Genomic DNA, 26,778 nt, shown 5'->3' with positions numbered 1-26,778 from the left:
GAAATGAAAATTAATGCCACAATGGATTTCATTAATCACACCAGAAGGCTTGGTTTGCTGTAGGAGACACTTCCAGCAGAAGGTGCTCACAATCAGTTTAAATATTAAACATCCTCCTGTGTTTAAATAGCAATGATCAAACCTGTGAAAGCGCAGAGAGAACAGGGGATTCTTTTAAAAGGGCCAATACTGTTCAAATCATCTCGCCTTATGGCAAGTCCCGCTGCCAGCAATGGAAGCGTCAGTTGATTTCAAGGACAAAAGGTCTAGCAAAATGGGTGCCTGAGGGAATTGCTGTGAGATAAAGAAGGTGTCACCTCTGGGTCACCAGTGCAAAAGAAATCACAGTTATAATACCCAACAGTTCCTTTGCTGGGGCGCGTGATGGCAGGCAGCATGGCACAAGGTACCAGGTCTCTGCCTGGTCTTTGGAGAGCAAGTGCTCACATGACAAAAAGCAGCCCTAGCACTAACTGACGCTGCCAGGAACAGGGCCAAGTATCCACAAGCCCTGTTAGCGGGGCTGTCGGGGGGTATCCCCACAACAGGCCGAGTCCCAGTGGCAGATGGCCAGAGGGAACTTTGCATTCCCACAATTCATGCTTTAACCGTTATGAATAATCAGCAGCTCTCCAGGGCCCTGGGTCTGAAGCGAGGCAGAAGCCAGCCCTCCTAGAAAAATGCATCAGCCATCAACTGTCCCAGCCAAAAACATCCTTGGATTGATATGTTGAGGCAACTGCATACAGATTAATGTGGTCTAAGTGGATCTTCTGTAGGAGGAAGGAAAGTAAGCCTCACAGAAAAACAGTCTAAAGAGACAAGCTGTAAAAGTCATCATTTATTTCTGCAGAATCCACAAGTCAAAAGAACATGTTTCCTTAAAAATGCTTTTGTCCAATCATTGTTAAAGCCTTGCTTGAAATTGAGGAAACGCAGTCTTAGAATATGTGACAATATATAGCTTTACCCTGCCTTACTCTGCCTCAGCCTCTCTCCTGTGACAAAAACTAAAGTGATGCCTGGATCTAAATGGGGAGAAAGTCAATAAAACCGAAACTGAAAAGCCACCAGGTCCTGTCCCCAGTAGAGTCTCCTCCCAGAGAGAAAAGTGCTATGGGCAGAACTACAGCTCCCAACGTTCACTAAGGCTGCTTTTAAGGCAAATTTCACCCGGGAACATCCTAAGCAATTTGAAATTGAAAGTAAACCCCGGTGGTTGTTGGAAGCTGTAGTCAGCTCTCCAGGGGAGAACTACTGAGCAGAAAGATCCTGAGAGCTACCCTTGTAACCAAAAGAGCCCGGCTAGAGATGTGGAGGAGCAGGTAGCAACTAGGGAAAAAGCGCTGTGCTCCTTCGGCGGTGCCGAGCTCCCTCCTGGTGCTGTTCAGGACACCCCAATGTTTTGGGGGGACTTTTGGCCTGGGCCCGCACCAGAAACGCGGCGGCTCCAGCAGGCGCGGCGGGCTCTGCGCCCAGCCGCGAAGCACAACCTCACACGGGCGAGCCGTGCGCCCCGAGCCCATGAGCGCGCTGCGCGGGCGCTGCCGCCGGCGGAGCCCGGCGCCGGGGGGCGGGGGCCGGGGGCGGCGGCGCTCCCCGCCCAGCAGCCGCAGCCGCGGGCCGGGCGCGGGGGGCGCAGCGGAGCGGCGGCGGCGGCGCGCAGGGCCATGTCGGCGCCGTGCCTGCGCCTGCCCGCCGCCGGGTCAGCACCGGCGGAGGCGGACAGCGCCGGCGGCATGGAGCCGCCCGCCGCCGCCGCCGGGGCCGCCACCCTGGAGCTGGCCCTGGAGGAGGAGCTGGCGCTGCTGGCCGCCGCCGGGGAGCCGCCGGAGCCGCCGCCCGCCGCCGCTGCCCGCGACCCCGAGCTGCTCTCGCTGATCCGGCAGAAGGAGAAGGACCTGGTGCTGGCGGCGCGGCTGGGCAAAGCGCTGCTGGAGCGCAACCAGGACATGAGCCGCCAGTACGAGAGGATGCACAAGGAGCTCACCGACAAGCTGGAGGTGAGGCCCCGCCGCCCTCCCTTCCTCCCCCGGCCCGCAGCGCTCCGCAGGGGCCCCCGCGTCAGGGCCGCGGCCCCCGGGATCTCCACCCGTGGAGAGCGATCCCCTTCTCCGACAAACCCTTGGGGCGGCAGGCAGGCAAGGGCCCTGCCGAGCGGCCCGCGGAACTCCCTGTGGCCGCGATGGGGAAGAAAGGGTCTAGGAAAAACGCTCTTAGGCCCTGGGGATACAAATCTGCCATTCTCCCCCCTCCCCGGCTGCGAGCTGGCATATCGGCCTGGGTGCAGCAGCACCCTGCTTTGAGAGGTTCCTGCGGGTGCTATTTTGCCCCAGGTACTACCTGGGCGAGGAGATGTGCGCTGTGCTCGGCTCATCTCGTCACGGAAATGCCTCGGAAGTTAAATTTATACAGCAAGTACCGGGTTACAGAGCATATATAACCCTTGTGCTTAAGCTCTTGCAGCTAAGGCATTAGGCATGGCAGGAGATAAGCCCTAATGATATGTCTCTGTTAGCTGGCTGCTCTGAAAAATACCTACAGGTATTGGAGAGAGCTGTTTGCCAGGAACTCAGTGGATTGAGCTATTTATTGATTTTTGAGGATAAAATAGACCTATTACAAAGAAAAAGACTTGTGCAGGCAGCCTCCTTTGGAACAACTGTCCTGCATAACTATGTAAGAGAGCCACTATTACCCCCAGTCTTTTTCTCAGAGATGCTCTTGAAAATGTCTTCTAGAAAGCAGTTCTGTGTAAACATCAGTGAACAGCTGGTGGATGGAGAGACACTCAGAAAACAAGAAACTCCCCTATTGAGGACATCAGTTTGCCCTATCATCACTACATGCAAAGAAACCCTCTCCAGCTCTGCAGCTGAGGTGGGGGCAGGTGAAGGGAGACAGCTGCTGGGAGAGGATGAGGCAGGAGGAATCATTCACCACATCTCGGCTGGTTTAGCCTCCCTCTGTGCCCCACCGCCCTGTTCTGGTTTCTCCATCACAAGAGAATAAACTTGATATTCTTCCCCTCCCTCTAACTCCAGCCTTTGCGATGGCCCTTTAGCAGAGCTATATATAGTGCAGATTTTCTTTTGCGGTAAAGGACTAAAGTCTTTTTTTTAGATGATTTTTAGATGATTGACAAACCTTATCAGTGGCTTCTAAATCACATTTGAGTATGTCTGGGGAAGTTCGCTGCAGTGCTGCTCCTCAGCAGGCTGAAGTTTCATCTTCCATTTAGAGAAGGCCCTGGATCTTTCTAAACGTTGCCTAGCAGTGAAGGAGGCAGAGCTGTAAGAGACAGCACTTCCAGCGTGCCGCTGAAAGTGAAACTGTGGCTGCTCCAACCACACTAAGGCTACAAACAATGGTTGTCATGGGCCTGGTGATGGGAACTGATGCCTACCTACTACATTAAAAATATTTATAATAATACTCAGTGCTCTCGTTTGCAAGGGATGCTCTTTTAGTGTCTGGAACGTGAGGAAATAGTTTTGCTTTGGGCCACTGTTTTTATCAACCTTCCCTTGCAATTGAGGGTTTTCTAGAAAGTCCTGAATTTGCAGAAGGATTTGGAATGACACAAGCAGGGTGCTGCTACACTGGGCTGGAAGGAGCATAGCAAAGGATTTGGAGATAAGGTCAAGAAAGAGAATACACAGCATCTTTTGCAGAGCAAAAGAGGTGGAAGATGAGTGGTAATGCAGGCCAGAGGGCTGCTGGAGAATTGGAAGGCTTTGACATTCAGACCTGCTGAGGAAGGTGGCAGACCCTGCAAGGGAGGCTGTGTGTCATCAGCAGCAGGCACCCAGGGGAAACATCCCCCTCACAGCCTGTGTTTCTAGCAAGCAATAAAAAGCCATTTCACATAAAAGCACTGCAATCTTCTTTCCCTCCTAAGCAGGTTTATTTCCCCCTCCCATCATAAGTGCCATGTGGATTGCTCACTGGGAAATGATACCCTGGGAAAAATGGGCAAGTGCTGCCAGTGCTGGGCCAGTGGTTTCTGTTCTTTGCTAAGACACATTCCTAAAAGGCTGGTGAATCCAATAGAGAGTAGCAAGTTATTCTGGGGGACAGAAGACAACCAGCAAGAGAAGGCTACTGCTTTCAGGTTTCCCTGCTAATCTTGGGACATGCCCATGTCCCCAGTCAGTGACTGTTCTGCAAATATGCACATGGCTTCAGTCACCAGGGGAAATTCAAGCTCAGAGTTTCAGAGCAGGGATTCTTTCAAACAGGCCCAACATAAATCTGTTTTGACCTGATTTTGCAGCTCTGTTTCAGTCAAACCCTCATTTAACTCAGCCTGTAAAACATGCAAAACTTCCACCAAATTCAGTGTCCCTCATTTCCCAGCCAGTCCTAAGCAGAGTCTCCAGAACTGAGAGTGGTTTCTAAGAAACCTGCAGCCCAGAACATGCATGTACATAATGTCTATAGCAACTACTACACTGCTTCCCTTGCCATTCCAGAGCGGACTCCATCAAACAATAGAGTTACTGTGCACCATCAAACTCTCAGACAACTAATTAGGTCAGGAATAGAAGGAGCAAATGGATAGATGATTCAACTGTTGTTCATAAGACCCATATGACAAGAGAGATGCCTCATCTACATTCCTCATCAGCAGAGAGGATACAGCTTGTGTATCCTTTTGACTATAAAGGCATTTTTAAAGAGAATTATGCCACTTCCCACTGAAATACTGCTTTGGAATTAAGCTAGGCTGTGCTAAATCAATTGGCCTGCCTGACCTGTATATTCCACCTATTGACATGCAGCCTGCTTTACTCTTCTGGCAGTTGTTTCAGTAAAAATTCAATGTGCTGATCTCCAGAGGACAAGGACAGGCCAATTGCTGGGAATGGAAAACAAGTTCTGTGCCAAGATGGGACTGCCACCTCCATGGCATTGTCACACTCTAGTACCATTCTCTTTCCTGCACAAAAGGTTTCAGCACTAAGCATAGAGGAGGAAAAAGAGGCAGTGTTCACTTTTTTCTTCCCTTCCTAACCTATTCTCCCCCATTATCTAGCACCTGGAACAAGAGAAACATGAACTGAGGAGGCGATTTGAGAACAGAGAAGGAGAATGGGAAGGAAGGGTGTCTGAACTGGAAAGCGATGTGAAGCAGCTGCAGGATGAGCTGGAGAGGCAGCAGGTTCACCTGCGGGAAGCTGACCGCGAGAAGACACGGGCTGTCCAGGAACTCTCCGAACAGAACCAAAGACTCCTGGACCAGCTCAGCAGGGTGAGTCGCTGCGGCATGGCACGGGCAGGCACTCAGCCACCTTGGGCACAGGGAAGGCTCCCTGTCCTGCTACAAACCACCTTGCAGGCAAATGAGAAGGAAAACTTCCTCTTTAAGGGAAAAAAAGGGTTCTGCATCTGGTCAGATGTCCCTATAAAACATGCTGCCTTTAAAGTGAATTTTACACCTTTAAGGAGTGCTGTGTTTCATTGGCAAGAGTTATGTTTCTGGGTTGAGTGGTCATTTACTGCATAAATGTCTCAACTGGTTTTGCATCTCAAACCAATTTACAAAATCTGTTTCTAATTTACAAACAGGCTGAACAAATGTAGCACGCAAGAAAAAGGCTGATCTGTGACAGCAAGGTGAAAGGGGTTTGCTAGCCTCCCTTTTCCGGCATACATTGGCTATAATGTTGTAGAATTGAACATACCATGTCATTCTCTGATGGTGTGTCCCTGCAGATAACTTTGCCATGGTTAGATGTGTGCGAACCTGCTGGAATTCCTCAGAATGGCACATTTCAGCAAAGAGCTTAACTTGCCTCTGAATGAAAGAGGATTTATAATGAGACTGTTAGAAATCAGTCAAACTGACTGAACACTTCCAGCACGGGTTGTGACAGCAAAAGAGTTAACAGTTTCTGCCTCCTCCCCCAGAAGTTTACCTGTCTTCTGGAATTAAACCCTTGGTTTTTTCTCCCCACTGGACAGTTAGTATAAACCATAATTTCAATGTTTGCAAACACAGTTATTCCAGCAGGTGAAAGCATTTTCTTCTCACTAGTTGCTCATCCCCAAAAGAGCACAGAACAAAAGCACGCACCACAGGCTCATGCTGAAGAGGCCCGTCTAATGTAAGAACATATTTCAGGCTAGAGTCAGTCAGAGGTGAGGCTCTGAGCCTGACACAGGGATTGCCTAAGGGCAGGTCAAAACCTCGGTCACAACACTAAGACCAGAAGACTTTGAAAGGGGCCAAATGTACACATCTCTTCACTCAATCTGGGTATGCAGTTTGCCTCTGCCTCTGGAGGTGGGAAGAGCACGTCTCGGGTGTAACACTCTATACTGACACTCGAGGAAATCATTCCTCATTCTGCTATAGATTTTCTTGTCAAGTGCTAAAAAAGCCACTTAGTCTGCAGATTTTTTTTTTACCTGAGTAAACAGGAACACTGCTAAGTTTATTCATGTTTTTAAAGCAGTATCTCCCAAGTGTAGCAGATGAGCTAGTGAAGATCTTTCACCTCTTCTCTAGACAGAGCATGTTTCACATACAACATGGATGAGAGAGTCCACCAAGCCCTTGCAGAGCTCCTGTGTTGTGTCAGGTGTCCTATCCAGGACTAAGAACATGGCTCCCACCAGATTTGGTGACCCTCGATGATTTGCTGTATATGCATGATTTCCATCCCTGGGTGGGAAATACAAGATTTATTATGGTCCCAGCATGAGCACAAACAGAAAGATCAGTCTAGAAGATAGGAAAGGAAAACCAGACAGATTGCTTTAGGCTTTAAACTGCATGGATTATCCTTACATGACACCTGTGCTACAGGAGCCTCTCACAGCCCCGATGCTCAGACAGCTGCTCAGCTAAGCCTTGTGCAAAAGAACCACCAGCATGCAATGTCCAAGCATGGGATTTCTTCCCTCAACTCCCTATTACTACCAAAAAGAGTCTTCATCACCCACTTCAGAACTGCCATACCTGTGAAAGAGTTGAATCTTTGTGCTGCCCTCCCTGCTCCAGCCCAGCCCTGCTCCCAGCTTGGAGAAGAGGCCTGTTGGTCTCCAACAAGGTGTATGCACTTGCAGAAGCACAATTCAGTGCTCACTGAGCATGTCACCTCTCAAAAACTTGTTAGTAACTCAAATATAGCAATGGATACAGCAAGGGTGTAAACAGTCTTCCTAGAGTCAGGAGAAATTGGAGCAAACTTAAACAGAGTTGGGAACAGTCTGTTATCATTCACCCAGGGCTGTAGTTGAGGCTTTTTAAAATCTCAGCATCATATCACCCCTTGATTACTGGCTGCTCAGTATTCCATATTTGCTGCTCCAGAGTGCCATCATAGTCTTATTTGTCTGGTCTCTCATTCTGAAAAAGTTACGCATGTAAAACTTGAGGCAGCTTAAACCCTGCACCCACATAGTTCTGGCTCCTGTTACTACTTAGGCTTTTGGTAAATAAAAAGGACAAATACAGCTGCGTCGATGTACTTGCCTACAGTCATATTGCCATAAGCTGGAGTCTTGCTAAGGATTGTGAACTGAGCACTGGGAGAGGAAAAACCCTGCAAAAGAAGCGCTGTTACAGCTTCTGTGAAGTTTGTGTTGCTGGTATTCTCCTTGGGTTCCTGGCTCTGCATTTTGCACCTGCATTTTGTGTCATAATGGGTTGTTTGGGATGAAAGGGTTATGAGAAGTCTGGAATAAGGCAATGAAAGTCTTATTCAGAGCCTCAACTCTGCTCCATCTGACACTGTTGTGTATGTCCATCTGACATACCTTGCTAGAGGCTTCACCCAGGACAGAAAAACAGGTTTCTCTCTGGTAAGAGTCACTCTATACTAGTAGGTACTAGCTCTTTAAATTGGAATTTCTACAGTTTTTAGCAATTAACACCTCGTGGCCCAGTTTCACAACACTTGAGCATCTCTCTCCTGGAGAAGGTATTCCCGTGGCACTAGGCTCTCTATGTCAAATGACAGTCTCAGCCTCATGAGCTACCAGCCTACACAGTGCTGCTTGCTGCTTCTGAGGCTTCAGCCCCTTTTACCTCAAAGCAGGGCAACATCCACCATCTCATCCATCCTCCCCCTCCTCCTTTCTGGTGCTGTGACATTCTTTCATCAACTAATTAAGCTTTAGGACAAATTTTAACCCTGCCTTCCCCAGAGATGAAAGGCCAACCCAAGCACATACTTTCTTCATCTAAACCTGGCACAAACACTAGCCAACCAAGTGCAAAGAGGATGGCAGAGGCCTATCTATATCTATAAAGCTCTGTCTTGCAATTAAAGCACAGGTCTGAAAAAATCCATCCTCAATTCCAGCAAAGACTGATAAGGAAAAAAGGATAGGGATTTTAAGTGTGTTCCAGTCTCTAAAAACAGGGATCACTGTCTTGCCTCAGAGTTGCCAAGAGGCTAAAATAAGGTCTGTTAAATGACTTGAGGTCTTCAGATGAGATTATGATCCAGAACTTTACATACCTAATAATAGGAAGTAGACTTTTTACAAGGGCATGCAGTGATAGGACAAGGGGGAATGGCTTTAAACTGACAGAAGGTCGATTTAGATTAGATATTAGAAAGATGTTCTTCCCTGTAAGGGTAATGAAGCCCTGGCACAGAGTGCCCAGAGAAGCTGTGGCTGCCCCGTTCCTGGCTGTGTTCAAGGCCAGGTTGGATGGGGCTTGGAGCAACATGGTCTAGTGGAAGGTGTCCCTGCTCCTGTGGCAGGGGGTTGGAACTGATCCATTCTAAGCTTTAAGGTCCCTTCTAAACCAAACCACTCTGTTATTCTATGATAAGGAACTTTGCCTTCTCTTGAAATACAGCCTTTGGTGTGGTTCACTGCTTTTAGAACGGAGATAATTGCCCAGGATTATAATAGTATAAAACTATGTGGAAATTAGGTTGGCTGGACTGGGAGCTCATAGTGAAAGACATGATTCAGGTACCAAAGATCAAGTTGAAGATCTCCACAGTAACCTTATTTTTTAATTTGCTAAGCAATGATTAAAATCCCTTCTGCATGTTGATTTGATTTCCCTCCCCTGCCTCAGCACAGCAAAGCACGTAGTAACTCGAAGCAGTGTGTCCACACCATGCTAAATGCTGATTTTACTTAGGAGAACTGCAGGTAGATACCACTCACTGTAAATACTTAAAGTATAGAGTCAAAGTACAGCTTTGCCAAGGAAGCCAAGGCTTGGGAATTGTGTCGTTTCCAGCTCCTTTAGTCTCTCCCACCTGTTTGAGTTACACTTTTGGAAGAAAAAAAAAATAATCCTATGCTTTCTGTCCTTTTAAGTTATAAAATTTGGGGGGAGTGGGTATAGGGAAAGGTCCTCTTACACGTGCCCACAGCACCTAACACACCAAGGGTCTTGTCCCCACCTTTGGACTTCTAAGAGCTATTGATGCAACTAACAACAACAAACAGGCCTTTTCCTATAACAAGGCAACATATTACTACTTTGTCAGGAAGTGAATGAAAAAAGACTTTCACACTGTCTCCAAGTGGCTTCACCAGATGGCTTTCCCACACATTTCCTGCTATCAAGCTCTGGGCTCCTGTAGCTGTTTGCTGCGTGTAGCTTGGGCGAGGGTGTATCCTTCCCAGTTCGGTTGGGCTTCTTTTATGGTATTGAGAGCATAAGGAAGTGATTTCACAATGTCAAGCTCAGGTAGTTTTTGTAATGAAAACCCATTTTCAGTGGCAGGAAGAAGCACGACACCTTGCACTGCTGAAACGGCTCTTTGTGTTTAGAGGAGTGCTTGGCTGCCACGGCATCCCTCAAAGGGGCCCTCAATCACCAAGTTCTTATATTCACTCAGCATCTAGTGCCAACATCGTGCTACAAAGAATGAGGTGTTTCAGTCAATCCCTCTGGTACAGCAAGAAAATGATCAGCCAGCCCTCAAGTCCCCAAAGGACGTTTTACTTGCCACAAAACCTTCCTTTCAGTATTATTTCAATTGAAGGAGTTTTGTTTCTAACGTCACACGCTGTAACATGCAGCGTAACTTCAGAGGACTAGCAGACACTGCCTTTGACTGGAGAAAACCATGGTTTTGAGAATGAGTTGACTCTACTATATACTCGTTTCCAAATCACTTTTGTTTTAAATACAACATTTTGTGGTCAGCCACACACAAGAGAGGCAGCTCTGTTGTCAGTTATTGATTTGAGGAGATTTTTGTGAATGGTTGTTTGTTGGGTCTGTCAGCATAGGAACAATGTTGGCTTTAAGAAATCCAGACTAATCATTGGAAAAAGTTACTGGAACAAGTGTGCTGGGCAAGATTCAGTGATTTTGCCATGCCAGAGATCTGTGGCCACTAGACTATGTCTTTAATTTTTTTTTTTTTTTTTATTAGTTTGTCTTTAATTCCTTATTTTATCTGTAGAGATGCTTAGTACAAGCCTCCTTATGTTTCTTGTTTATTAAGTTGTCTCCAATACCCCAGCAGGAAAACTCCATTGGGAAACTCCATGCTTAGCACAGAGGCAAGTCAGTCAGGCTGAATTTAAGTACTGCTTCAGGGGGATTATTTTTAAACAGAAGAGGATCCCAAGTGGATCTAAGCTCAGGAAGAGTTGCTTTGACTTGCCCCAAATTTCAAGGTGCAGATCAGTCACTACACTGAATTCTTTTGCACAAAGAACCTCTAGTTTTTGCTGTGGCTCAAAGTGTTTACTGGACCTATTCAGTAAGGAGTAGCTTAATGTAAGGAAGTCCATACTGAGTTACTCAGTAGTGCATGGAGTCCTGCATAGCAAATCTTGATCTGCATCACCTCTGAGCAGTCTAAACTCAATGGAGGGGAGAGATGGCACAAGAAAAGGCAGCATTCCCTTCCTGTTGAAGGGGATGAAGCATCTGTTTCTCATGGCAGCTTTAGGTAGGGCTGCTCACTCCTTGGGGGTAGGTAAGCCTTTCCAGCATTGCTTTGTGCCTGGCATGAAGCATACTTACGTTACACATGGTGAGATGAGAGGAAAGCAGATACCAGCACAAGACAGAGCCAAACACTGAAGCCAGCAAACCTCCCATTAACCACATGAAGCACCCTCCAGCTCCCTACCCCTCTGGAGCATCAGCAGATGCCAGCACCACATAACCAGATCCCCGATCACTCAGTGAATACTGATGACTGCACATGCAGAAAAAGCTCCTTCTCACCAGCTACTTCTCCCCTAGCAGTGAGCATTTGTTAATAATTCAGCTTCATGCCACCTCAGGACTGGAGTGCTGAGATTTTCTATACTAAAGCTGTAAATATAGGACGTGACTGCAGCTGCATGTTCTCGCCTGCAAAGTCCTTCAATGAAATGATTCAGTGCCCTAGAAGGTAATGAAGAAACATCTTGAGGTCACTGCTGAGTAGCACTCACTCTCCATCCATGTGGGGGGAGGGAGACAGGCAGGAAAAAAAGGCTCAACCCTCTGCTGAGAGTCTTGCCAAGCCTGCAGCACCTATTAAGCCCATTTTAGGATACCCTAAAAGCTTCAGGAGCCAACTTGAACAGGGCCATCCAGACATCAAGGCATAAATGCAGCAAACACCAAAGAACAATTTCAGCAAAGGCGTGTGGAGGCACCCTATAGAGCTTGCCCAAAGATTTTGCACCCACCCGTTTTGTGCCAGATTTTTACCTTTTTATCCTTTGGTTTAAGTACTGGTGGACACTGAGGGAAAGAGCAGATAGCTGTACACGGGATGAAACAGGAGCACGCACTGCTACTGAACATTAGCAAAGCCCTCCCTGGGAAAGGGTTAAAAATTACTATTAAGGTAAAAAAATAATAATAATAATTCTGTTACTATTAAGGCAGTGGAACTACAGAAACCCCTGCTCGTAGGCAAAAGGTTAGCACCCATGGGTCCCAGGGGGCAGGATGAGGGCCCTCATCCCCACCTTCCCTGGGGACCCCACACCAATTGCTAGATGATGGCAGCCACAGTCCCAGCTGGTGATGTTGCTGTGGCAACCGTGTGTGATTTCTCTGCTTGTAATGCCATGACAGTCAGCGGACACGCAGGGAGACGCACTGGTGACGTCCGAGGCAGGCGGGTTGCAGAGGCCCGGCTGCCGCCTCCGTGAGCTCGGCTCACTGCCAGCATGTGTCAGCCCTGCATCCCTGTTTCCTCCACTGCTCACGGCAAGTTTTTCCCCCAAAATGACCATGGAGATCTCCCAGGCCAAGGCAGCCTGTTGTCCGTACCACCCACAACGAGCTTTTGAGCCTGCTGGGGGGGAAAGGTAAACATTTTGTTTCCTCGGTAAAGAGAGCCCCTTGTAAGCAGGTCAGTCAGCCCACACAAGGGTGACTCTGCCAGGGCTTGGCACGATGCATCTCCCCTTGAGTCCAGCTCAGGCAGCACAGCACGACGGACGTGATTATCTGCAGGAGCCACTCATCCTCCACGCAATGTATGGCTCATCTCACATCCTCAGAGGCTTGTGATGCCTGGATGCAGCAGCAGAGACTGGCCCCGTGAGACACCCCCAGAGCCCAGACCTCCTGCCCTCAACACCGTGGGCAGCATATCAGCGGTGTATGAGTGACCAGAGCACTACCTAGGACAAATACATGTAAGCATAAACACCTGGTAGGTAGCCATACACTGCTCTTCCCAGCACTTCAGCTGAGCCCAGCTCACAGCCCAGCTTTCATCCAAAGCATGTGGTTCTGGAAGATACTTCAAAAGTTTCTGCAAGGTTTCTGCCTCGAGACATTAGCAGCACCACCAACCCATGAATATCTGAAAGCAGGAATCCAACAAGAAACTGAAGTTGAACTTGTTCTGGGGTGAGGAGATAAAAATCAAAATGAGCCCCTTACCTTTTGCACTGCACTAAAAATTTCAAGTGGCTATTCTGTGTAGGTCCAGGTCTTTATGTTTATAGGAACTGGTTTATTATGCAGTGGCTCAGAGGTAGGAGCACATGGGCAGAAGATATTTTTTCAAAGTATTTCTGCTTATTCACACTTGCTGTAAACACTTCCTCCAGGATATTTGAGAAAGTAGGACACAGAAGGTGTTTGCATCCAGCCAGTGCATTACAAGCAAGAACCAGAGCTAAACATGATTGAAGGCTTTGCAAATATCTACATAAGAAAATCTCAATTAAAAGCATTAGATCTTTAAAGAGCCATTCTGGGTTATAAAATTTGCACATCTTATAATGAAAGTCTTTATTTTTGTTTCCAAGTAGGATTTGCTTTTTCTAAATGCAATTTAGTAGACAATAGCTCAAGAGGGAGGTTTCTTCTACACTGAGGGTTTTTTTTGCCAGCTGTATTAGGTGCTCTCATTGCCCATGAAATCAGAGAGGCCCCTTGCAAAACTGCCTAGAACTTAGTCAACATTTTGTTTAGAATGTCATTTAGCAAAACACAGTTTCTTCTGAGCACAGATATAGAATTAGCAAGACTCCTTTCTTCATGAACAGAATCCCTAGCAGTGTCTGAGGAGGGGACTGCCAAGATTAGAAGTGTTGGGAACATTTCCATTATTGTTCTCACCATCTCCCTAACTGTTCTTCCCTGGAAGGTTCTAATGTTGAAGCATGTAAAGAACACTTTTCAAAGGAAGAAATACTTTAATAGTTTCAGCTGGGTTATGATTCTACCAAGAGTAGCACAGTAATGCAGATGTGTAATAAATGTAGAGCTATCACAGAACAGTTACAAGATCTGGGGATGAGTACCTAAAGCATCATCATTTAAATTTGCCCTTTAGTAAATAGGACTACTAAAAAAATACTATTTACTAGGTCCTCTGTGCAGTTAATCTGACAAAAATTCTATTGTGTTTTGTCTTCATTGCTTCCTTCTTCCCTTTTGTCCCTCAGTCTCTCTCAACTTCTGGATACATCCCAAAAATCAGTTGAAGCTTAAGTTATCACCAGCCTCAGGCTTGTAGTTGTCTCTGCAGTTTTGTTCCTTAAGCTGACTGAGACCATGTTTTCTCTCAGTTGCTTTGGAGTTAGCTTGGCTCTACTTTCAGTATGCCAAGAGGGGGAAGTTTAGCCTCGTGATTTCCTTTTTCTCTACATCCTTGGAGTTCTGTTCTTGAATCCACTTCCAGACTTGGCACGATTCTGTATAACAGGGGTGCTCATAGAAAGCTATTCCATTTGACCATTATTTAGCATGAGCTGTTCATGTTATTTGTTGAACAAAGCACCATTGTATTTGGTTGCCTACGAGCTCAGATCAAGGAAAACCAAAATCTTCTGCAACTCAAGTGTAGAAAAGCAGATTTGTTGCTGACGCCAGGGCCACGAGACAGGTACAAACCTTAAGACTTGCTAGAGGGAAGAGTCTGTACTTACAGAAGAGAGTCCACAGTCCCATTACCTTTTTGCAGGTGAAGTGTTTCAGGACCAAGCAACCACCCACAAGTTTTAACAGAAGGGGACCTTTTGGAGACATACTTAAAGATTTCTCCTTCGATTCTTTACTTGGTTAGCAAGTTTCGTGTACATTTTATTGCAACACCAGAAAACTGAGGCTCTGAGGGACTAGGCAATAATTGTCAGTGTAAGCTGACAAACAAGACCCTAGTAAAGGAAAAATCACCTTTCCACTTAGGTTTGAGCACAAAAGTTTGAGCTTTTCTCCTGATCTGACAGAAAGGAGATGAATTGGGTTGGTTTTGTGTTTGGTTTTTTTTGAAGCGTGGATTAGGAATTTAGTGAGCTGTGTCCCATACTGAAAGTGTACCCTAGGAAAAAGATAATAGTTTTTTTACTCCATTATAGAGTTCAAGCTTTATTCTCCATAACCCTTACATAAAGGGCAATATAAGTTGCCCTCGTATAAGTAGACTGGACATGAAGAAAAACATCCTAGCTGTAAGCTTAGATGAACAGGAGAACAGATGGCCCAGAGATTCTACAAGGTCTCCATCAAAGAAGGCTTTTGGGAAGCAGCCAAGTAGTCACCAGCCAGGCAGGGCTAGCCAGTTTTTGCTTTGGCATGAGAAGAACTAGGCAAAGTTAAGTCTGAAAGAGGCCTTCTGAGGTTTCTCTGTCTTTTATGCAGGCAAGACTTTCAGCAACATCAGGTCAAGTATTCTTGCTATTTATGAATATTCAAGGAAAGAGGCAGAGAAGCTTGAAGGAATACTCATAAGAAAGAAGTGATCTCTAAGGCTTTGGAACAGGCTTGCATTTTCACTCTATGTGAGCATAAAGGAACTGAAGGGTGAAAACAAATGTAAACAGGGAACTATTCAGAGGTAGGTTCCAACCTTTGCTTGAACATGAGCTCTTGAACAGTCAGATAATGGGGGAATCACAGTTTCCAGCAGATTTATGTTTAGATGAAGCCAAATGAGAAAGCCTGAAACAAATGTATTTGTTCAAAAGGGATTGTTCGTAGAATTTAGCAGTGTGATATTTGTCCCGGTAACACCTATTGATTGGCTATGAAGTTGTGTGGGGATTTGCTACCTCGAATTATTTTTATAGGTTTTGCCTCTATTCCAGAGAGATTTATTTCCCTAGGCTTTACTGGATGTTGTATTTCACTTTGTGCACAAATTCTTCCTAAATATGCTGCTTACTCTTTATTTCCCTCTCTACCTCAGCACAAGGGACCAGACATCTTAGTGAAGACTAATAAATATGTAAAGCTTTAAGAGCCCAAGGCAAATGCTTATGAAATTGAGGATTTCACTATTACTACCTCTTCCTGGGGCCTTTCTGTACCTGAAGCACTGATGCAATGTGCACAGGCCCTTACCCAGCAGAGAAGGAGGGGTATCCCAGTCTTGGGCTGCTTTATCAACCTCTGCTGCAAGAAACCACTACCCTCAGATCTGCTGAGCTACCCCATATTCATCTCAGTCAAGGCAAGGCCTAAAAAGCCACTATTCAACCTGCTCAAGCTAATCTGGCTTGTTTCCATGGTATGGAGGAATGAGCTCCACCCAAATGAAGAGGTGGAAAAGGATAATACACACCTGAAAGCAGCATTTTAAATTTTTTTCTGCCAGATGCAATTGCGTATTTCTTATCTTTAAAAGCAAGAGTGAACACAGGCACCTCAAGATCTCCTGGGCAGCACCCTGCCTTCACATGAAGCCCATGCTGGACATGGCCCTAAAACAAGCAAATAGAGAATGGTGCCATTTAAGAGCAGGACTGGAGGCAGGCAGAAGCATTGCTCACAAGCTGTTTTCTTGACTGGCTGGAATAGACAGGCCAAGCACCATCTTACTTAGAACCCCTTGAAGGGGAGGCAGATGCCACTGTAGAAACCTCTGCTGAGATTGTAGCCATTAATTTGTGCAATCTAAACCAACTACTCAAACCCCACCTACAGGGGATTAATAGGTTGATTTACTTCATTTAAAGAGGCCTCCTCCATTCCAGGCATTATCCAACCCAGCAGCTCAGAGCTGCTTACTGAGATTAACTCTAGCACCACGAGACACAGCTCATCAGCTACAGACTGGCTCTCAGCAGCTTCTTCCTTTCAAGGAAGTCATTTGCATCAGGCTTTCAAAATTTGGGAAATTCCTTCCGTCTTCCCATCCTTCATAATCCTCCATCAAAAGACAGTACCACAGACTAAGAAGGTCAAGCTGTGGGAGGGGGAAGGAGACAGGCAGCCTTTCTCCCTTCATTACAGGTCACTACCTCAACAAAGGAAGGGAAGATTTGCCCAGTTTCGGCCAGTTCCAGGCCAGACAGCTTTAGTGCTTCTGGTCCCAGACACAGGCCTCCTCCGTCAATCCGGCCTCCTCATGGCCAGAGAGCACACTGCCAAGAAAATATTTTTTGCTATGCGAAACACATGATGCAGAAGTTTTTCCAAGCATGAACTTTTTCAAATGAAGGTATTAGCTCTCCTGCTTCTTTTAATCTCCCTAAGCAGAGCTATAAGCCACCTCAGGTCAGGGAAAATGGTTTAATTGACCAAAATGCCCCTTCAAATGCACATACCAAGTAGCCCATGATGTGAACCCTTCCCAGAACTCAGTGAATGCAACATAAGCACCCAGAGCCAGGTGGCCATGGTGCAACTGGGTTCACCCTGGGGACAGGGATGGGGGAAACAGCTGGTTATGCTAGAAAGCCATTGCCAAAGTGCATACACATCTGTGCCTATATGTACATATGCATCCCCTCCACTCTTCCTTCCCCTCACGTCACTTGGTGTACAAGACATTTGCATGAGGTGCCTGCTGGTATTGCTGCTGCACATGAAGTAGACAGTTCTCATTAAGCCTGTGTCAGCACCACAGACTGAAATGTCTTGTTTATACTTACACAGTCTGCTGATGCCACAGAGCACAGGCAGATGGGCAGCCATCTCACAGCTAAAGCCTGATCAGGCACTAAAGCCTGATCTGCCCCTTTGTACGACAGTGGATGAGGCCACTGCAGGATGAATTGGAAATATCAAGGCCAAGCTGCTGCTGCTTTAATATCACAAGGGATTTTTTTGCTTGTGTACCAGTCTCCCATATTCACCACAGAAGAGGCAGTACTTCAAAGGCACTCAAATAATCATTTTGGTGCATTCCACCAGCATCGTTAGGCAAATGTCCATAAATACCCTTCTTGCATATCTTGTCTCACTGAGATTATCCTTGTCTCCTTGGCAACTGTCAGATGATGTATAGTGCTAGCAGGGATTAGCCCCAATGAGCCTTATAACCCTTGTGTAAATTCCTGCTCTATGAAGAGACCTGGCCAAACACTTTCCTGTTAATGTTAAAATGTTGCCATAAACAATGTTAAATCCAAGAACCTTTCAGTAGACCTGAGTAAGGATGAAAACTAATATGGAGCTTTTTATGTGGCAATATTTGTCTTGTCCTCCAAACCAGTAAGTTTGAGACATGTGGATATACTTGGCATTTCACAGCTTGACAAGTAAAGCTGTATTTTGAATCGGTACTTAAGAGAAGGCTTGTGCTGAAAACTCAGGCTCTTAATATCTTTATCTCCTTTGTCCCTTGGTGGCAGTGGGGATCACACTGGGAAATTCCAAATCCCTGCAAGAGCTTAACAAACTTATGCTACACTTTAACCTATTAATTTCTGAAAATCAGCCTGGATTCAGGTCAACACTTGAAATCCACATGCAAACTCTGACACCAGTTGTACTGAGACTTACTGCCTCTGAGCAAGCAGCTATGGGCTGCACGCTCATGCCCCACTCCTCCCCACTGCTCAAGCAGACATGACCAAAGCATCAATTCCAGGAGGTACAGCCCCGACACCACAAGCATTCTGCAAGTGAGGTGTTTCTCTGCTTCATACCATGTTTGGGCCTAGTGAGAAAGAAGTTGTTTGTCTCTTGGCTCCCCATTTGACCTGTCTGGGCACCCAGAGCAGGCATTTGCCACGCACGGCACTAGCATCACACAGATGTGATCTGTCCCCACATAGAAAATGCAGAGTGTGCCAGTGCAGGGAGCTGAGCAGCACTGTACTATACATGAGTGCTAATGGGTGGAGTATCTAAATGATAATAAACAGCTTGTGGTGCACAAGTGACACTCTTAAACTACTTATTTCCTTCTTCAGTCCATTCAAGTCTTTATAATGTCCCAGCTTGGTGAGATCTGCTCTAATTCAACAGGGAAAAAAAAAACCATAATCTTTGAACAAATGAAGAGAGGCTAAAAGCAGCACCAGCCTTTGCAGCAAAACCAAAATCAGACACACTACAGCAGAAATAAAAGTGTTTCTGTAATTAAGCAAATAAATCTCTGGCACAGCATTGCGTCTATATATGAATTCAATAATGTGCCATGGCTAATATCTATTGGACTAATTAAGGAGAGAGATCAGAGAAAAGAGGGGCGGAAAAAGGTCTCCATGATTGTTCCATGAGGTAGGTCACAGAGCCGCCAAGCCAAGCGGTAATGGAGAAGCCAGCATAGGCAGGGTAGCAACAGGCAGAAGAAAATCAAGGTCTTGGCACAAGCTGGTTAGCAATGATGCAACATGACTTCTTTGCACGCTTCGTGGACTTGTCTGCTCCCCAGCCATCTGCCAACTCTGGAGCACACCTCATTCCATGCAAGACAGGAGCAGGAAAAGGGGTCAGTGGTTAAAGGCAGGTGATTTTTAGCACAGATAGGATAAAAGTCACATGCTGATGTACAAGCAGAAGCTTTAAGTGACACCATTTTAGACACTCCTGCACATCACAAACGCTCAGTAGATTTAGTATTGCTACCGCAGGCTTGTGCACATAGAGAATTCATCTACAGTAGCAGGAGGAATAAAAGCTGCTGGGAACTGAATACCATGATCTCTGCCACTAATCATATTATTCTTGCAATTGGGAAGCAAGAGGAAGAGAAAGTTAATCATTTATATCCAGCAATGCCAGGGAAGATCCCAGTTTAAAATCCTACTGTTGCAGCATAAGAACTGGAGCCGTAGATGAGCCCATGCTCAAGTGAAGGATAATCCACACGCTCATGTGAGGCAGTCCTCTCTGCTAAAGATAAAGCGATAAAAGAACATAACTGGAAAGCAACGAAAGTCGCCACAGTTAAAGTATGAGCACACTCAAACAGGGCTTTCACAATGAAGCACACCCCAACAACCCAGTCAGGGAGACTTTGGGGCTGAAGAACAGCCGCTGCCACATCACTTTGTGGAGTTCTACTTGGTGTATGTTAGCTGGTTTCCTGTTAACTAGTTAGGCCCAGAAAGCACATACACAAGGTACATGACACTCGTGACTACTGACACTTGCTTAAAAGCACCAGAGCCAAAACCCGCATTTTTCCCATCCCCTCCCCTTTCTCCCAAAGGGCACCTGTAGGCCTTTACACGCTCTGCCCCTCCAAGACAAATAGCTGAGGGTGAAACATGGAATTTTGGTGAAGAAAGGAAGGATGCTCCCTTTTCTCTGGTCATGACTGCTTTATACAAGGTTGCTACTTCTTTCCAGGCAAAGCCTCAGCCATCAAATCCTCAGCCACCAGGGAAAATGCATCTTTTCTCAGCATCAGACACATAGGACAGGCTGCTAACTCTCACAGCATCTGTCAGTACAGTATTTCCCAGTCTGAGATCTTGTGCAGTGCTTACAGGTCTCCACACCCCAGTGTTGCTTCGCAGGGAGCCTCATAGCTTGGTTGCACAGAAACCTGGGCTGCAGATATACCACCACTCCCCACCTCTAATGGGACCTGCTCCCTTCTGCATGCCCCAGCCCAGGCTCACTGCAAGTTTGCTGTGTCTGCATGGAGTTAGTGGTCAGAAAGCAACAGCCTCAGTGCCAAAAAACCTACAGCTTGAATGATTTTTATCCCTCTAAGCAGCACCTCGGACTGTGAGCGAAAGGGCTTTCAATTCAGTGACACCTGACCCACATTTTCAAAACCTTGGCTATAGGTGCAAGTCTAAGTATAGCTTGCGTGTGCCAAATTTGCTGCCCACTGCCAAGCACAGTCTGTGTCTGCTTTCAGTGAACTCTAGTTCACATGCAATTACTCTAACACAGCTGCTGGAATGTTGTTACAGCAGGTTTTTCTTCTGATAGCATTGCACTGCTGCTCCACCAGAAAAATAACTGAATACATGAAGGGTTTGTGCCTGAGGTGACTTCTCCCATACATGAGCATCCATGCTTCACCTTAAGTGATATTCACAGATACACCAAAGCCTGAAACTTATAGAGGGGGGCTCTTTCCAGTCCCTTGTAATGATTCCCCTGTATGTGTACGATTTGGTAGAGCACAGTATATTTTATACACCATCCTACAATATGTGCTGCACCCACCTTGTTTTTCAGCTAAGTTTGCTCTCCGCATCTACTTGCTTTATTTTTTTTCTATTTCCAAGACAGCTTTTTGTAGGACTTAAAGTACCAAAATGCCAGCGAGTTTGCCAAAAGCTGTTAAATAAATTCATGCAAGAACTTTCTGAAAGCTAGATTGTAGGAGGACAAGGCTCCAAGGAGAGATCCACATTCTCATTTCCAGACCCTCCCATCATCCAGAGACTCTGGCCATGACAACACCCATGTTGATATGTGCATAAGACGATCTGGCCACTTAGAGAAATACTCAAGAGCTTCCCAAAAGCTGGGTTACAGGAGGTGTTTGGAAACTTATCCTCAACTTTGAATACACCTGATGAGGCTTATTTTAGCAGCTCTGGCTCATGCTAGAAGTTACTATTGCATATTTGCCACCATATACTGCTGTTGATGTGCAGACTGCTCTGAAGGCCAAGCTCCTGCCCTGAGGATCTACGACTTAAGGACCTAATCCCCTTAGTGCTTATATCTGTGGCACTGCACAAAAGGTAAACAAGTCCTTCTGTGCTCAAGCATCTGCTGCACTGAGTCATAAGCTAAACCTTAGTGGTAAGAGAACAAAGCTGGGCTGAGGGGAGACAAGCGTTCGTGTACTTACTACATATGATAATATACAAAGTGTAGATCTGTATTTGAATTTAGCAGATCAGAGTGCTCAGGTGTTATTACTAACACATTGTAATTATCTTTTGTCAGCAATCAGCAAGAGCAAGGTCTGCCTTGTGCTCCAAGTCTGCTCCAAAGACCATATGCTATAAACGGATCTTTTTATGCTGCCAACAAGGGAGAACAATTCAGGAATAGCTGGAGGCTGCTGAAGTACAGGAAGAAGTATTGCTAAGTTAAATAGGATCTCTAGAAGCTTTTTGTCTGAAGGTATCCACCACAGTTCTGTGGTGTTCAGAATGACAGATCAAATATTGCTCACAAAGAAATATTTAAGTAAAATGTACCTAACAGCTCCAGAAAAATCCTTCAAGAAAGTAGATTTGAATCTTTTTATTTAAGCATTGTGATTGTGACATACCGCCATGTGGGGTTTGCGAGTGGTTTGGGGTTTTTTTCCAGAACTTTGTGTTGAACTTGCTCATTTTGATGGCACTCACTTCTAATTTATGACCCTAGTGCACCTATCAGTGATAAAAACATTTAGTGAAGAGAATTTGAAGCTGCAGCTCCCGCCCTGGCCAACATTCACTATAGGGTTTAGGTTTCCATATTTTCTACAGAACAGAGCCACAAGTTCTACTGCATCAGCTATGAGAAATAAGCTTTCTGCACAGAACATCTTCTATCTTGCTTCTATCAAGCCAAACATCAAAAAAAAAAAGACTTCTTAGTTCTTCCTCCTCTGGTTTTGAGACAAATTCACTGAGTTGTGAGAGAAGTGAACAAACATCAGTACTGTTTTTAAGAAACAACCTGATGGAAGTTACTGGGAGTCAGACTTGGCAGGGATTTAAAAGCTAATAAAACATCTCCCAGGGCAGTCTACCATAAAGTTTATATATACACCTACATTTTAGAATGTCTCTCTTCCTATCTGAAGGCTTACTGAGAGAGATTAATATATTTTAAGCCAGTTCCACAAATTTTGCACCATCTTTTTTGGCATCCACTTGTTTCACACGTATGGGAACAGACACCAGTATTTTTACACACTCAGACACGTAAGTGCAAGTTTGAGCATTATGCCTGCATACATTGGAAAGCTTTTGGTTTGTGTATTGCTACTATTAAATCCTAAAAGAGTATATTCTGAGCTAACAGGGTGTCTAGATGGAGATTTCAAAAGCAGGCAGGGCTCCTAGCCTGCCAACACATATTAGCTATCCCCAGTAGAAATCAGTTAATTTTCTTTGAAATAAAGGAGATTGAGTGCTTAAAGCCAGAGTAAGAGACTGCAAGAAGCTTAATTATCGTCTCTTGCTTCCAGGCACAGACATTTGAGTCTGAACACCTCCAGGTTTGAAGTCTTAGACTAAAACAATTTAATAAAAAAATAAATTCAAGAATAGAGATTGACTGCCCTGACTTCTGTCTTCCAGGGGAAGACAGCAAAGACTCCCAGAGCAGGAGGGTATGTTACATTTCTCTTTGCCACCACCACCATAAGCTTTTGCTTCTCTTTTCAGAAGGTTTTAGTGACCAGGTAAAGTCGTCATGTTTCCAGTTCAGCTATTTCTAACCTACTCAGGCATTTTGTATTTCATTAGGCTATCACCTGACCCACATTTAGAGCTCACTAGAAATTTACTGGAAGAAATATTCTTCATCTTTTAGCTCAAGTAGAAAAGTCAAACTGAGCTCAAAAAATCTGGATTAAAAACCCACATCAAAGGTAACTTGGACAAAATGCGCTATCAAGATAAAATGTGTCTTTTGTCAGGGAAAAATAACTTATTCATGGAAATTGTGCATTAGAAATGCATTAGAAGTTATCTAAGAGAGCAGTCCACTGAACTTACTGATGCAAAACACAGACGATCCAGCTTTCAAACTGTATGGGTTCAGTCTGCTAGGCCAAGGCAAAACTTCAGAAACTGCAGCCTCACACGAGAGGTTGGGGGAAAGCTGCAACGGGCAACAGACTTTTTAACGTGAAGGTCCCAGACCCCTTGCAACACACTGGACCTACGCTGCACTCCACTGAAATTAATGCAGTGGTTCCTCTCAGCTCCACTTAGCATCACCGCACTTGATTGTTTAAGCCCCAAGCCTTTCCAGTTCCATTTACAGATAGATAACTAAAGTGCAAAGGAACTGCTGCTTCATTCAAGGTCATGTGCAGCATCTACACAGAACTAGAAGAGTCTGCTAGCGTTACATTTTATTACCCTATTCTTTCTCAACAACCAGGAGCCAAGTTGCTACTAACAAGCCCTGTACTCAGCTCCATTCAGAGCCCTTAAGACACCGGCCCTGGGAGCCACTGTGCAAAGCTGTCTCATCTCCCACTCTTCCTCTGCAAGCAGAATTTGCATACAGAGAGCAAGAGCCACTGGGTGCGCTACTTAGCATCGCATGTCCTCCAGGCACACTTTGTCCTCTGAGTTATCTCCACTGCTAATTTATTGCAGCATTCAAAGCAGCAAGCCTCCGGCAGTCCCTCCCACAGGAAGCAGGCTGACTCATTTTTCCACACACTGTATTTTCCTCTCCACAAGAGCCAAATGCTTAGGTCAAGAATAAATCACAAAAAAAAGGGAGGCTCATGCTTAAGCACCTCCTAAAACAGTGCATAACCCACATCCACTTGTGAAGCTGTTTCTTTCATTCAAACAATGAACCTGGAGACATTACATCCAGCAACAGTTGCCCCCATATGGCACACAATTGCCTTTTCTTCTGCTCTAAACAGCAGCTCCTAATCCTGTAAAATGATTTAGCCTAAACTAATGGCTTTTGGCCTCAACCAGTTATCTGAGCACCTGCTGAAAAACAAGATGAAGACCACCATTCTGCATTCATTCCCCTAAGCTCTTTGCCAAAGCATTCAGGTATTTGCCTTGCAAACTGGTTCTCATATATCAGCTAGCCTTATAGGAAGGGGAAAAAAGAACTATTACATTGCCAGGAAAACTCTTGACTGCTTTCTGCACTATCTGCTCCGACTCGTTCATGCTTTGCTTCATGACACTGCAAAAGTTCACCATCTCCATTAAAACAATTTTTCAAGGACACTTGGAAATAAAAAAGTAACATGGCTAAGTATTAACAGCAGTTATCTCTAGCAGCACTTCCAGCCATCCAGCCATGGAAACATGGGAAGCAACCAAAGTCAGCCGGTGCAAGAACTTTATCCCCAAAAATAGGAAATGCAGCTTCAGGCTGAGCAGGTTCAGGTTTTGTGGAGTTTTCCACCAAGGAGCTAAACATCTCCACTCCAACTCTTTACCTCAATGGGCAGGTGCAAGCCCAGCCGTACAGAGAATGAAAATCAGGTGCCCCCTGCTCTCTCTTATTATAGCCAGCTCCATCATTAGCCTCTGCCTCTCTTATGTGAGACATCTGAGCTGGTGTGGCATCAACTCATCGCCATCCACAAGAGCCCACTGCATGACAGGTGTGTTGAGAGGAAACTACTCACGTTCTTGGTTTGTTTTATTTTAAAACTCAGGTAAATAGGAGTGAGGTCAAAGGACATGATAAGCATTTCCTACTTGTGCTACAGACGGGCAAGGGGAACATATCTGCAAGAAAGCATTCTCACTTTCACACAAGCACTGAAATATTGTATTGCCAAAATGACTGTGGAAGTAGTGCAGATCTTTGCATAAGATGCCACTGCTGTCCTTTGTCTCACAGAGACCTCTCAGAATAGGTTTAATGCTACAGCCATGAGACTTCTCCCATCAGTAATGTGTCCAAGCTTGATGCTTATAAAAGAGTAATTCCAGTGCCTTTCTCCGTTACTCAGACTCCTTGCTTTGGCAATTAAGGATCCTCATCCTTTAGATCTTTGATTCTCTTTTTTCTTGACAAGCCTACTTTGTGCCAAAGAAAATGTTCGTTTGTTTCCTCTTATGTCCACCTGCCATATTGTCAGTGCAGGACCCTGCTAACCAATCCAGCCAGCTTGTGCCCTACAATGTCAGCCTGTTTCCCACTGGAGGGAAGGCTCATCAGCCTGTATGGCTCTAACAAAGGAGGTCAGGCAACATGCCACAAAATCCAACCCTTCTGTCTAAGCAGATATGGATTTATTAGATCCTCTGAATAAGAAGAGGGAAGGAATAACCAGAAGGAGACCTGCAGGGGTATAAAGACTATTGCAGGTGGCTGACTGTGAAGGTGTGTGGTACAAAGGCACCAAACACCAGATATGATTTGCCTGAATTGCACTGAAAAAGGTAAAAGAGACAGGGAGACAGTGTGCTCACAGTGTCACACAGGCGTGTGACTCGGTGCCAGGCCCTAGTGAGGACACCTTAGGCTGGATGCTGCATGTGCCTACCGTGGCCACCTCTCGGATCTTACCTAAACCAAACAGCAGTTGGCTGAGAAGCACAAGAAGAGCGCCAGGGAGTGGGCTGATGGGAGCTGTGGCAGGTTGCAGAGGTGGTTCCTGAGCAGAAAGAAACCTGTGTTAAGAAGTAAATCTTAGCTGCAAAAGCTGAGCAGATATACTCACTCTGGCTACTGGTATTTAATCCACCTGCCAGTCTGCTTATAGCTACTGGATACATAATAGGTATATATCACACAGCACTATCCTAGCACTTCTACAGTCTTAAAAATCCATTTCTTTTCTTTCTAAAACTATCCCATGGGATAAATGTTCATAGTCTCTGTTGGATATTTACAACCAAAATAGCTTGGAAATGTTGCAAGTTACCTGAATTCTCATTTTCCACACAACTGTTCTGGGCAGTGACCCCCTCTCACACCAGGACCAGGCTGCTACATACTTTGTGTAGTTAAATTTCCCCACACCTGGGCAGTAGCAGAGCGAGGGATGAGACAAGGAGAGGAGGATTCAGCGCCACTACGGCAATTTGGCAGAGATGGTGACAGCGCTGGCTCTGGCCATGATGCACAACAGTCCCCAGCTCCAATGTCCTGCACTGCACTGGGGAGCTGTAAGAGGTGCTCTGGAGAAGGCTTAGCCAGGTCCTCTCCTCCTCCTCCCATAACCCTGATGCTCATGGGGCTGTTTCTCACACTTTTGACCTCATTCTTCTCCAGCAGACAGTGTTTTGTCCTTTCTTAAGTAGCTTTTCCCAGAGGCATCACTGGCATTGCTGGCAGGCTCAGCTGTGCCCTGTGGGGAAGCTGCTCAGAGGAGTCCCTGCGACCTCACTGCCTGCACACCAACACACAATAATTTCCACCCCTCGCCTTGGTGAAACGTGTGTTTAAGAATTGTCATTAAAATATGCATTCGTTGCACACCCTTTACAAACTTCACTGATGGCATCAACCACAAAAGCATCTCCTCACACCAAAATCTACGTGGCATCATCACAACACAG

General features: G+C 45.7%; 1 protein-coding gene across 2 annotated transcripts in view; it reads left to right on the top strand.

The window, feature by feature from the left end:
* Positions 1-1,646: 1,646 nt before the first annotated feature.
* The window catches only part of BICDL1 (BICD family like cargo adaptor 1), a 48,485-nt gene continuing 23,353 nt past the window's right edge, over positions 1,647-26,778 (top strand). For both annotated transcript variants that reach the window (XM_030502074.1, XM_030502073.1), the window contains exons 1-2: positions 1,647-2,003; positions 5,039-5,254. In XM_030502074.1, coding sequence (XP_030357934.1) covers positions 1,671-2,003; positions 5,039-5,254 — 549 coding nt within the window. In that variant the 5' untranslated portion in view covers positions 1,647-1,670. The remainder of the gene's footprint in view (positions 2,004-5,038; positions 5,255-26,778) is intronic.

Source organism: Strigops habroptila, chromosome 11, assembly GCF_004027225.2.
Source record: "Strigops habroptila isolate Jane chromosome 11, bStrHab1.2.pri, whole genome shotgun sequence".
Taxonomy (NCBI): domain Eukaryota; kingdom Metazoa; phylum Chordata; class Aves; order Psittaciformes; family Psittacidae; genus Strigops; species Strigops habroptila.
This window is presented reverse-complemented; position numbering and strand designations above follow the sequence as displayed.